Genomic DNA, 14297 nt, shown 5'->3' on the forward strand with positions numbered 1-14297 from the left:
GTCTAATGTTCCCAGGGTCCTATGTTCTTGATATAAACTAACTATTGTAAGAGATTGTTAGGGTGTGTCAGGTATTCCGGAGTTGCAGGTTTAGACCCAACAGGAAGACTAGACACAGGCAGAACTTCTAAGTACTAAGAACTTCCAATTATGACGACAAACTTACACCAGACAAAGGAAGCACACAGAGTAAATACAAAAGGTTAATAATAACCAGGGTGCTCATGAGCAACAGGTGACACGAGGGCTGATGAACAGGTGAAAGGGCAGACAATCATAAAGGGCAGAAAACACAAGGCAGGAAGACATGAATAAATGAATGTATGTATGTATGAAGATATAATTCGTGAGCAAAGAGTAGGGTCAGAAGCTTCAGCTTATATCAGCCCCCCCCCCCTTCTTTTTAAGAGTAACTAGCACATTGTTAAGGACAAAAATGATAAAATATATATTATACAAAAAACAACTAAGGAACATGTACACTTACCCAGATAACTTTCTAAATTGTGCATGCATGACACATGGCAAGTGACTCTACAAAATAAAACAGGAAACTAAAAACCCAGGATCATGACAATATGCTAGTTTTTCTCAACAAAATATTATTCAAAAATTATCTTTTAGACTACAATGTATTTTTCCTTTCCATCCCTCACTATACTTATATCTATTGCAATTCTCTTGAGGCTTCCTAAACAAGTTTGTTTACTTTTAATTCAAGTATATGTGGGAGTAAATTAGTCTTTATATCTGAATGTCATTGTGTTGACATATCTTTTTATCACTTAATATCATATATCAATAATCATAATCCTGATTCCTGCAGGTCCTAGCAGTCATGTGAGAGTCTGACAAAGATGGAGGGATTCGACAGAGCTGAACTCCATCACCATTCAACAATTTGTTCCGTCGGCAACTGCACCATCTCTGTTTCTATGTTGTTCACAACCTTGTTTCTTCTGCTGTAAATAATCCAGTTTCTGAGACGTTGAAGTGTCTCAGTGTGTCTTTGTGAAAAGTCTTTGATGTATCTTGTTAGATGTCCATCTTTTTACAAAAGCCTAAATTAAGGTGCTGTAATTGCTACACTTGTGGAGTGAAAAAAACCTTTTGCAGCCGATGATTACATGCTGGGCCATACATCAAACAATGATGATTTGATGATATGAACCTGAGCTGTGTTATGCTGTAGAGTGGCAGGAAGTAGCCACACACACACACACACACACACACACACACACACACACACACACACACACACACACACACACAGGGTCACTCAAAGTCTACAGACCAACTCTATAAAACATACATCGCCTTTGGGTGAAATCTGTCTCCTCTCCGTGTCTGATTCCCCCCTCTGGGAGCAATCACTCTTCAGTACCTTCAATACCTTTCTCTCCAGTCGTTTTCCTCTGCCTATCAACGTCAGACACTACACCTCCCTTGGTGTCGACTAGTTTTGATTTGTCGTGTTGCTTTGGTTTGACTCTCTGCCTTCATCTGCTCTCAGAGTCAGAGTTATTAACTGCCTGCATGCATTGATCATGCAAAATAATGATTTCCTATTCCAACTTGAATTTACAGCCCAAAAAGAGTATCTGGCCATGCTGAAAATGTGTGTCAAATGTGTGTCTCCCTATCGAATATATTTGGTTTTCTGTGGGCAGGTCAGAGTAATTTCCAGCTCTGATCAATATTATTTTATTACTTTTTGTGAAAGGAGTTGCTCACAGAGGAAAAAATACCACCCAACTACATTTCCCCTTAGCTCTAGAGGGTTTTAGCATATTTAGCTAATTTAGCATTATTGGTCGTTTGGTCCCAATTTTATTGTTTTGGTCCGGTCTCACCTCTCTTACCAACCCGGGAAAAGGCAGCTATTATCTTTTAAAACCACAGGAGTGAAAAGAGGATAAAACAGAGCTTAAAAGAGAGTAATTAACGGACTTACATTCAGCAGGTGGCCAGAAACACAATGAAGGTTAATGCTGTTGCTCTGTGTAGCCTAAATAGGCGACTCTATGCTAGCAGGTTAGCCTTGTGAACCGCGATAAAACAACAGTGAGGTGTCGCGGTGCAGCGTGCTAATCTGCCCCCAAGTGGCCAAAATAACCAAGCACCACTGCTTAGTTCCGCAGCGCCGTAACAAGAAGGTCTGGCAACGTGACACTATGCTTAGAGTTGTTCATAATTTAGTGTTTTGTAGTTATTCTTTCTCTCTTATTTAATTAAAACCATAACATACATTTTTTAAATATTTTTTTTTAAAAATGGCTTGGAGTTGTTAAACATGGAGTATTAAAACAATAAAGTATGTAGGCCTACATTTCAATTTTAATATCTCCCTGATACTTAAGGGGAGTTTATTTCACAGTGTTAAAGCTATCAGCTATCAGTAAAAGTAGGATTCATGAAACATTTAACAATACTTGGTTGCTAGATCTGAGGAGTCCTGCTGCAGAAAAGATCAGAAATACATATAACAGTCGAGCCACGGGGGGCTTTAAAAGTAATCACAAGACTAAATCAAACTTAGAAAGAATCTTAAATTGAAGAGTAAAAAGAATAGGGAGTCATTGTAACACAGCAAGGACTAGAGCTAACTTACAACCTAAAAGCCAAATAATGCAGCTAAAGGCTGTCTTCAAATACTTCATTTACACCAACTCACGATGTGCAACTCTCGCTGGCCTCTGTATTCTCATTCTTGCATCATCAAAGCTCCAAATCTAGCATTGTCTTTGTTGGTTTCCACATACTCTCTCTCTCACACTCTCTCTATCTCTTTCACAAACACACATATTTCCTGTTGTTCTCTCCTGTGTTCTCTTCGGCAAAGCAGAAATCCTTAAACAACAACAACGTCACTGCTTTGCTGAGTCCATGGAGGACTGACATCAGAGAGAGTGCCTGCACATTAAATAGCACTGAGTATACTCAAACACTGAGTATGTTGGTGTTTGAATTTTGACCAAACAAAGATCCGTATTTGTGATCTTGATTTTTCTGATAGCAAGAGACACTCAATGACAAAAGAAAGAATACCTAAAACATCACTTGATTATTGTGCTGTCAATTCAAAATGACATCACATAGAAGCTCTATTCAGCCTTTTCTTAGACTTAAATGTACCTACATTTCATTGCTCAGCTTTTCTCTCAGACATTTAATTGTGTTGACACATCAACACATGAAATGCACAAAAGCCACTCTTTGACCATCATACACAAACACATACAAATTTCACCATCCTGCAAAGTGTAAACCAATGCTTTGTTTCCTATCTAAATTGGCCCAGTGCATATTAATTGATGCAGCTATGCTTTGAACTAAACCTGTGGGGCACCACTGACCCGTTGATCCATGACATAAGATGTACAGACCAGACGCACAGTTAACCCACTGTTTCATTCCCGGCTAAGTAATGGTTCAAATCACAATTGTGTGCTCCCTCAAAAACAAGTAGAAACAACAGGAGTGTGCTGTACTGCAATAAGATGAACATGAAGTATGCTGTGGTGAAATCTATTAAAACGGTGCCCTGGTGGTCGAGGAGCAAAGGTGCCGATCCTGAACCGCAGCGTACCTGGTTGGAGTCCCTATTAAAAGCATCTAGAAATACCTCTTCCACTCACAAGCATGACTCAAGCAATGGGGCCTCTCTACATTTTACATTAGTCTGTCAAGAGATGTCAAAAAAAGGTCAAAGTCAGCTATCAGCCACAGACTGTATTGTAAGCTTCCCAATGCCCCCGAGCCTGTTTGCTTCTTCATTGATCAGACTAATTGACAAAGTACAAGGAGTGGTTTTTAACAGGAAGTAATTTTACACCACTGGATACTCTTAAATCTTCTATAGAACTACTACTAGCTGTATTTGTTTAAATAAAACATGCTGTGGCGCATTTCTGACCTCAAATGTTGTCGGAAACTGATTTCAGTGATATGTTTGGAAAGCTTGGTCCCATATTTGTGACCTTACTAAGGAGCACTTTGCCAAAAGTAAAGAATAAGACACATTTATCAAGCAACTTACCCCGGCTCACAGCAAAGTGGTGGAGTAACCTTTAGAGCAGTTCTCAAATGATCACATACTTAATCACATGTACTCGGGACAGACACAGCCAACATGAGTCAACGATTTTTCTAACATCTGCTCTCAAGTTGAAAAATAAGAAGATATATATAGCTTATATTGAGTCTGCAAATAGGAATACAAGTGAAGGGTTTTTACTTTATATTCACAATGCTCACGTTTAGCAGCTGCCCTGATGAAAACCTCAGTCCATTGTGTGCCATGTTCAACTCCTGTTGGCTTTTTAACTCAGAGGAGCACCTCTCAATCATCTGTCAGTCCAACTTAACCTAATATTAGTATGCACTCTTTGACTCGACCAAAAAAAAGCTTATTTTTTTTGCCAAATCCCAATAAGAGAGTTAATTCTGAAGGTTAGTTGTTCAGCAGTATCAGAACAACCTTTGTTCAGGATATCTACAACAGTGAAAAACACCAATATACCTATTCCCTGTGTTTTTGTTCCCATTTTGCCTTGTATAGCCGGGCCTGATGTTACCTTGATGTTCCCTCAGGTCACCCTCCCACCGCCCTGTCACTCAAAGGCCGATGGCTAAATCAACGTTGAGTGTGGCTCCTTTCACACGTTTAGTCCCTGTTTTGCTGAGCCTGGCCAGATATCGGCTACCTCAACCTTGCTCTGCTCCTTTTTCACCTTTATCTCCTCTGTCTCTAGCCCAAATTCCACTTGCCCATTATTTGCGCTTTTTCCTTTCTTTTCTCTACTACTCTTTCTGCAAATCTCATTATGCCTTATCTGCTTTTCTTATTCTCTCTCCAATCTTTCATTGCCTTTCCCCTCCTAATCTTCCTTTTTTATTTCCTCTCTGCATCTCCTTTTGCCATTTGCTAACCACTAGACCAGCTAGATGGAAATGAATAGTCTAACAACATGTGGCACATTAGCTCATTGTTTTAGATGAGTACTTGCATGCTATGAGGCTATTGGATCAGAAAGGTGATGTGTTGTGACATTGAAATAGGTCCACCATTAGCACAGCCGAGTTCATTTGTAAATAAGGGCACTAGATAGCAAGGGCTTCTGCTCAAGTGCTTTGCAGGGCAGTTTTTTTTTCATTTACATTAACTGTATTCATCTTCACCAATACGTGCAAATTGCTTTTGTGGAACAAGCCTAAATCTCATGAGCCAGCACTTACAAGCTTTTTAGTAGTTACGTAATGGGACACACCAGTTACTGCCAGTTCTACATCAAAATCACTGTAAGTGGCTAAAAAATAAATGTTTTTACAGAGCTTTAACAGGGAGTTTTTTTCGCCTCTGAGCAGCGTGAACTGATACAACGTCAGGGATGTATTCCCAGAGCCCGATATGACGTCCTTAAACACCTATTTCTTGTCCAAACGACAGTCTGAATCCCAAGGGTATTTAATTTAAAGTAAGAAAATCTTGACATTGGAGAAGCTGCAACTAGACCAACATGCAATTTAACAGTCAACGCAGGTGATAACATCTCTACAGGTGACAGTAAAATGAATGCACCACATATAAAGGAGTTTCAGGTTACTAAATCTGATGGGTCACCTTTATGTAGCATGCAGGTGGGATTGCAATTAGCAGCATTTGTCAACTCTAAAAGTAGGTTGAGGAATCAGCACTTTGATATGTGAGTTTAAGTGTTAACATTATTTTATCAACATACTGTGTGTATTTGTATTCCCAATGGTGTAAATCCTAATCCCTTCACCGCAATACAGAAGCTTCAGCAATACTTCACCCTAATGCTCCCCCGCTGGCACCATCTCTGTATGTAGCAGCATTAAATGTACATTCAAGCAGTCATTGTGTACATTTAGCAGCTGCTCTCAAAATCTGCTCATCACATGCTTTGATTTTCCCTTTTCTACCCTGTTTAGTTACAAACTGAGACATTACATAGCTTCCATTAAAAAACACAAGCTTTGTGCTCTTTAGTTAAAACCAGCCTGCAGCCCCTGAATAGCTGAATACAGTAGAGTAGCTACTCCTGAGCTACATTTTGCTCCTCTATTGTCAACAGGCTTAGTTCAGACACTTATCTGGCCCTGGAACCATCCTTAAATTCAGCCAAGATGAATAGCAGAGACTCAGAAATGTCAATAATGTCCAAGCAGTCCCAACTCTGTGTGCTATTTATGTCGAGCATGGATTACTGGAGCTGCATTGCCCTCTGCAGGCAGTAAGAACACAGCAGCAGTGATTCCCTGTACGCTCCCTTCAGGCTCAACCCCCTGCAGGACACGAGCACACTCAATTACCTTTTCTATCTTATTTTAAAGACAGATGCACACACCTCAAGCCAGAGCACAACCTGTTCATCATTAGCTCTTTAGTTAACCCTCAGGGTTTCATGACAGGTTGACTTCTGTTGCCACACAGCTCACCCCAGGCATATTTTAAAAACTTGTAAAAAGCATTGTTGCTGCATTTAAAATGACACAGCATGGCGTATTATAAATGATACATCAGGAAACTAGTATCAAAACCGCTTTGGGAAAAAATTTCAGCACATGCCAGAGAGATATTTGGGTCCAAATTTGACAAAATGTCGACAGCTGTGGATGTTTGCAAGTCTCACTCTGGCACGGTTTTCCACACAGATCCTCAATTCTCGTGTCTCCTCAATATTAAAATGTTTCAGGGAGTTTCTAGGCCATATATGCACAAAACAACAGTACCTTTTTAAGCATGATTGAAAGGTTCAAAATATCCACACACTGAGTGGATTCAGTGGCCACAGATTTGATATCTGCATGCAGCCATTGTCAATCAGCCCACACATGTCCTTGAGTGAATGCCTTTCTGATAAATCTATTGTATGCTGCTTCTTATGATAGAGCTTACATTATACAACTTCTATGCTTCCTCCTCATTTGTAATGCAATTGCATTTGTCAGACTACTAATGTGATAATAGCATCAGTCATAAGAATTGTTGGATGGGAGTGAGTTTCTGTAAATCTCCTCCAGCCATGTGTCCAATACATGTGTAATTTAAGAAGTATTTTCTGATGTTATTAAGCAACAGAGGGTTGGATGTGCCCAAATATAACATGCTACGTGCCATATTCTCAGTCAACATTTTCAGATGAATGGCGGCTCCACTGGCAACAGCACAATTCCCAAAAAGACTTCATCTCAGTTCATGGCCCTTTGGCTGTTCGCTGTTGCCAAGTGATTTAACACAATAGTGATTCAACCTATTCCCTGTCCATGAAAGCTTTTATGTTTGCTGTTTTAAACGCTCAGTGCCTGCTGCTGTAGGTCATTCTCAGGAAAGAATGCTCTGGCGCACAGGAAGTGATGCGTTTTATGGTTCCAGAAGAGAGCAATTTTATTTGGAATTAAAAGAAGAATAAAACGCACACATTTTGATTGAGAGGAAATTCTCTAGGAAGATATGTTGTTGAAATAAAAGCACAACAAATTATGATCAAACTGCAGTAATGGAATTTACTCTATCCTCTAAGGAGAAACATATTTGTCCACTAACAGTGTACAGGATGTACAATGCTGTGCAAAAAGCCATAGCCTCAGTTTATGCCTCTTGTATAACTATTACAAGCGAGTCACAGAGCTAAGCCTTTGGTTTTCGGAAAAATAAATACCTGGAAGTCTTTGAGAAACCCCAGATTCTTTTGACAAATTGTCAACACTAACTCTTGTAATCTAACTCTTCATCTATTTATTTTTTTAAACCCCTTTTTTTATTGAGAAATATAGATTAAAAACAGAGGCACATCAGTTTTTCTTATTCTTACACACAAAACAAACACCCCCTTCCCGGCCCACCCCATCCCACCCCATATGGACCAAATAAGAAAGTATTAACAATACAGACAATTATAATGAAAATACAAAGTTAGAATTGAAACATGCCTTAGAAACTCTATCATGACACACCACAGTGGATTACTATAGCTAGGTGCTTATATATAGTGTGGCTAGAATATAGAGGGGGGGGCATCGTAATCGGACTCTCCATCTGGGTGAAACTCGTGACATTCAGGCAACTTCACCACAACTATCTCATTTAAATACATATACGTTCAACGTAGAGGTCAATTAAAACGTGATAAAATCCGATGAGGCTCACAGCTGACCTTGTGATTTGACCCCAGATACATACTGTAGAATGTTCTGTTTCTATCTACCCTCTTTAAGTGATATGTTACCCCATTCTATACATGCTGCACATTCTGTGCAAAGTGTCACTTTGAAAAACACACTCCCTGAAACAGCTTCTCAATGTCTTTCTTATGTTGCTACAGAGAAAGCTTGATGTCACACTGAAATGTTTCCGACGCAGCTACAATGGAGTTTAATGGCAGGACATTTTTATACCATCAAAACTTTGCACCTGCATTTGCACAACAATACAGAGAGGCATCCATTGAATAAGACGAAGAGATACCAATTTCTCCACTGACAAGATCCTCAATAGACTAAAATGCAGTGCCTCATTATATGATCCTGCTGCTTTCGCTTGGATGGGGTAATTTTGTAATTTTAACAATTGTATAGGCCCCACAATGGCGCTCACTCTCCACTGACAGAAAAACGTCCTCTCAAACGTGCTCTACATCGACTTTTAGGGGTTTGCTGAAAGTCATTCTGAGTTGTCTGAGAAAATCAGTAAGTAACACAGATGCAGACAAGCAGGTATTTGGGGGGGGGAAGAAGAAGAGGAGCGTAAATTACAACACTTCATCACAAAATCGCTCCTGGAATGGACTGGACGTAATAGATTGATATCAAGGAGTGTTCGCATAATGAGCGGCGGATTGATGGTTGAGAGCATCTGCTTAAGGGCACCAGTGCATCTGCAGTTCCTCGTCCTGCAGGACTCAGGATCATTGCACAAATTTTAACTCCAGCGTCGTGACATCACTCACTTAAATGAAGCCTGTCTGTGTATCGACAACAGGAGAACTGTAATGAGACAGCACATTATTGCAATGTTCCTGTTGCAAGTGGCATGGCCTGTAGAAGCTGCTAACAGATGTTTGACAATGTCTAAATGAGCACACAGACTATTTTTAGGAGGAAAGCAGATTGCTGTAGCTCATTTCCAAATTGTCACGTACTGTTTACAATTGTGAAGAAAAAAAATCATCGTCTCTCTCTGGAGCTACATTTTCCTCTTTTTAGTCTTAATAAAAGTCCTGGCAGATAATTCTCTCCATGCTGTCTCTGGATAAAGAAGTACACAAAATGAGGGCAGCCCACTCTCATCAGCACTTTGTAAATGTGAAATTACTGCACATTTACATTCTTCCATCCTTTAAATAATTGTTATAATTTTACTTCTTTGTGTTATCCATCATCTTAGAGCAGGTGTCGTGTTTTTTTTAGCTCATTATAGCATGAAGCTTTGATTGTTTTTTATACAGCACAATTCCCCGTTGAAAAATGTTTTGCCCCCGGCCAGTTTAATTTGTTTTAATGACAGATCACTACTGTAATGTGAGACCAAAAACAAAAGAGATGGTGTGTCTGGGCCGTGTGTGTTTTATTACTGTAATGAGTTCATTCGGTTGGTTGGGCTCATAAACCATGAGTCAGATAACGCAACTGGTATGTTTCCTAGGCCCATAAAGACATTTCACTAGCAAAATTATAAGCAAAAATAGGATTTGAATGCAAAACCACTCACAAAAATCTGACTTGATTTGTCATACACTACACAAGTTTGTTAAATGGTTTCTATATTGCGCTCTCTTGTTTTGATCTCTTGCTTTGATTCTTCTTCTTTTCCTTAGTTCTCTCTGGTGAGCTTTGTAATAAGATGAAAAGCCTAGGTTATGTTATTATCTAGGGTCTGCATTATTCTGCATCTTATCAGACCTTAGTGCACCTTTAAAGAATTTCTATTTGTAGGACAAATCAAACAGGATTGTTTTAACTTTTAAAACTACTTTCTAGAGGTAAGAATGAGAGTTATAATGGAGTTTGGTGAATCTAGAACGGAACATTTTGTCAGTGCAATGTGATAGACAGAAAATGTAGGTTGACTTTGGGGTTTGTAGGCTATCAAAATTTCTGACTATGATATCATTGACCGTTGGCTAAGCTCTGCCACCTTTGGTTACTGTGCACTATAGCTACATTGTGTAGATATTAGAGAAAAAAACTATCATTTTAGAGGGATTGTGTGCTTCAAACAATCATAGCGTAGCAACTGCACAGCTCTGATTAGCATGCGGCTAAATTTCTAATAGTTATATAGTTATAGTATGTTATCTTTACAATTCTCAGCAGTGGCAGTGTTATGACAAGCCATAACCATATTCATAGTCCTCGTTAGACTCTGATTACAATATTACAGTAACTGTGTACAAGCCAGTACCAGATGTACTGAATAATCATCAGCAGTGGCAAACAGACACAGGTGTATGCTAAGCAGGTGCCGGATGATGAACCAACTAATATTCATATTGAGCCAAAAACAAAACTACACTCCAATTCCAATCTAGTGACAAGTGCTCATAATGTAGAAATAATGCAATCAGAGAAACAAACACTTACACACTTATTCCAAGCAGTCAAGAATATATTTAAAACATATTTAATTGTGCAGTTATAAAAGTCAAACGGGGTAGAAAAAATATTTTTTTTCTAAACATCGACCTCATTAACAAGAAATTGAGTGCTGTACTATAGATTTGAAATATATGGTAGTTTTACAGTTATAGTTCATGGTGGCTTTTTTCCTACACATATTCTCATGTGTTCTGACCCAATACTGGCTGTTCCAGGTGTCGGTGTGACGGTACTTTCTACTCCCTCATCATCCCATTGAAACTCTTCTAACACACAGAAACTTAACTGGGGCAATGTTGTGTTCCAAGTTGTTCTTTCTCCAGATTTGTGTTTTCTGAGATGCAATTTTAGCTCTTTTCAAAGTGAAAATGGGTGCAGGAGATGGAGTAAGAAAAGCTGGAACAACAGCAGCACTGGCTCACACACCCCAGGGCCACCCAAGAGGCTGCAAGTCTGAGACTGATTCCCGCCATGAGAGAAATATCACTTTAAAAACAGTGTAAACAGCAGAATGCGTAAAAAAAGAAATCTGTAGCCCTGTAGACAAAGACAAATATATTTTTATATTAACAATGAATAAAAAGACCTTTCTGATGCTGCTAGCAAGGGACTGACAATATTCCCTCTTACAGATTTAACTCATCTTTTCATGGCCGTTTCAAAAAGACATTCAGTACTAAAACTGACCAATTAACAACAATTGTGTAGTGTAACACTTTTCCATGTACAGTACAGTGTAGTGTAGCAAACCATTTCAACAGTTCACCTCATTTAGGTGTTCCAACTTTAAAAAGATCACATTTAAAGCACTCAGCTGTGAAAAGCCACTTAAGACCCCCATGAGATCATAAAACCTTTGTTTACACTGCAAAACCAAAACGTGTGAAATTAATGAATATAATATGGTCATTTTTAAATGGCGGCGTGTATACAAATCCATTATTCAGTAACAGACATAAACATATATAAGGTTATAGCGGACAGATGTACATTCTTTGTCAATTGAAAGCATTTCAGTTGGACAAATGGAGTCCAAACCGTCTAACACTGATATTCACAATAAAACCAATGAAGTTTCAGTCTACAGTAGCGGAAAACTTTCAGCACCAAATGTGCTTTTGTTGAGGTGAGACAGAACTTGGAATAAAAATCACCTCAGGCAGGTTCATTGTCTCTGACGGAAAATGGGTCATTTTGTGGAACCACATAAGAGTTTCTGAGCAGGACTTTATTTCCCATGGTGCTCCCGTGTTTCAAGTCTGTCGCGCTTTAGCTTCTCCGCTGGCTCCCACGTCAGGAGTCGCCTGTCTGCAGTGTCTCTTGTGTTTGGTTGTCTCTACACTGCTCGCTTGAGACAAAAAGCAATGATTGGAGGACCTGAATCAGTAAAGGAGGTCAAACAATGACGTCTTGAGTGTCACTGTTAGGCCGCGGCTTGTTCGCAAGAGGCGGGAGAGGCTTCTTGTAAAATTCTGTGGAGGGGGTGGAGAAAAGGTTAGACTACGTTAGTAAACTGCACTCATCGAGTCCTGAAATAACTCTCAATTAGTGCCCTATCTACAACAATGTAAATAAAGAGAGAATTAGCCATGGCGGTTGCTGCACAGAGTGAGATGGGATATGTAAACTGGGAGGAAACACGTGGATGAATCCACAGATAAGCCTTTGAGTTAATATAAAGTTGTCTGCCACCATGAACGATCCACACACATTCAAACACATGCCTGGTGAGATGCAGGAGAAGAGAAAGACAGTGATGTGGGTCTGTGATACTAATTAACAGTCAACACACATCTTAAGCCAGGCAGAGCTCAGTGTTTCCTCGGCAACATCACATTGAGTAATTTACCACTACTGCTGTGAAAGAAACAAATCCACCAGACTTTCTCCTTAGCAGGAAATACTGTGGTGCTACTATTTGAAATAAGTATTTGTATTTATATGATAAAGCCACAAGAGAAAAAGTGCTAGAACTCTTAAGTGGGATCATATTGCATCCAACACATTATTGCCTGGAGGAAACACTGATGACAGTTAGTCAACAAGTTAATCCACACAAAGAACAGGTTAGTGAGCTTTAAAACAAATAGGAAGTAATGCATGAAAGTGAACAATGGTTAACAGTGAGGGATGAAGAATGACCGGACTTCACAGGCATCTTTACCAGAATGTCTCGAGTCCCCGAGTGGTTCTAGCTTTGGCAGCCTAGAAACTTTGGGTGTGGCCCATCCCACTAAAAAATGAAAAAATAAACTGTTATCAGGACAAATCCTAATAAAAAGTAAAAAGAAAGTCAGAAGTGATGCTCCTCATAGCAGAAGTTGAATCTGGGTAATCGGCCTCCTTTACAGATACGAGAATGCTCAGAGGGATTAGCATCAACAACACAACAGCGTATCGGACTACCTATCGCTAGACAGCAACACTGGCTTCATGCTGGATAGAAAGTTGGCTTCATTATGTCAAAGAAGTATCAGTAGATCAAGAAGTTCAATGACAACAAATTCCTTGTTCCATCCTTCCCGCAATTTCATCATCGAAGTGATCTTTTGATGTATTGGACAGCGGTTGGTGTTGCACCACTGTTGTTGTCTCTGATTGTACTATTCCTCCAATGCAAGATTTTGAACTGATCCGCAGATCAAATAGTGTTACATGTGTTCATACATGGTTGTGTAGATTTAAAAAAAATGTTTTTAATTTGAATGGCTAATTAGCTGACAAATACATTACAATTCCTAGAAATGCTCAACAATAAAAGCCTCCAGCTGGTTCATCATGAGGGGGAAACCTTTATTGTGAAGCGGCAGCTGCAGGAAATATTTAGTTCGAATGAGCAGTAACTTAGGAGCGTAGGAGGGAAACTTCACAGAGATTCAGTTAGAAACTACAAATGTACTTTTACGGACCGACTGACCTGGAGGAGGTGGAGGGGTGGGGCTCTCTGCTGGCCCGTCCTCCGTCCTCAGCGGGTCCACCCTGTGCTTCCTCTTCAGGTGCAGCTTCCGCGTCTTCTTTTTGTCTTGCTCGCCTGTTGTGGCTGCAAGTACAGAGACATTTAAAAAGGGCACAAACAAAGAATCCAGATGTCTAAAGTAGAAAGGGTAATTTTTGTAGGTCATCCGTTTATAATAACCTCATCAACATTGTCAAAATTTATTTAAATATGAAGCCATGGCACTGGAAATATTTTAGATAACAACACAAACCTATGATTTCTGTAGCCTACTACAAAACAACAGACTCCCTGATGCCGACTCGTGTCCCACTCCTCACACCGCTGTCTTCAGACAAAAAGTGACCTTGTGAGATCGATAATGTTGTTGGACACTTTTAATTTCAATCTAACCCTGTCAGTAGTAAATACAATTACCTTTAATGGACAAAAGGCTGCACAATTGCCCCATTAGGTTACATTGCAGCTCGGTTTGCGCCGGCCCGTCATTGCGATCTTGCTCAATTTTAAAGATTTTTGACCCCATCAGTCTATTAGACAGAAATGCATGGGGAAATGGTAGCTTAGAGGATACTTATCAGACAGTTGCTTGGTTTGACTGGGTTTCTCTTTCACATTTTAAAATATACCTAAGATATATTTGTTGCCATTTTGGTTTGTTTAATCAAAGTGAAAACAGATTTACTATCTTGCTTCCTATTTATCTACAAGCCCCCCCCCC

The 14297-nt window shown here is 39.5% G+C and overlaps 1 protein-coding gene across 3 annotated transcripts in view; it reads right to left on the reverse strand.

Annotated features, from left to right (window-relative positions):
* Positions 1-10961: 10961 nt before the first annotated feature.
* arl13b (ADP-ribosylation factor-like 13b) overlaps positions 10962-14297 on the reverse strand; it is a 9238-nt gene continuing 5902 nt past the window's right edge. For 2 of the 3 annotated variants that reach the window (XM_032506722.1, XM_032506721.1), the window contains exons 8-10: positions 13538-13660; positions 12785-12853; positions 10962-12092 (exon numbers count right to left, since the gene is read on the reverse strand). In XM_032506722.1, the coding sequence (XP_032362613.1) occupies positions 12016-12092; positions 12785-12853; positions 13538-13660 (269 nt within the window). In that variant the 3' untranslated portion in view covers positions 10962-12015. The remainder of the gene's footprint in view (positions 12093-12784; positions 12854-13537; positions 13661-14297) is intronic. The other variant, XM_032506723.1, reaches the window with a different exon arrangement.

This window comes from Etheostoma spectabile, chromosome 24, assembly GCF_008692095.1.
Source record: "Etheostoma spectabile isolate EspeVRDwgs_2016 chromosome 24, UIUC_Espe_1.0, whole genome shotgun sequence".
NCBI lineage: Eukaryota > Metazoa > Chordata > Actinopteri > Perciformes > Percidae > Etheostoma > Etheostoma spectabile.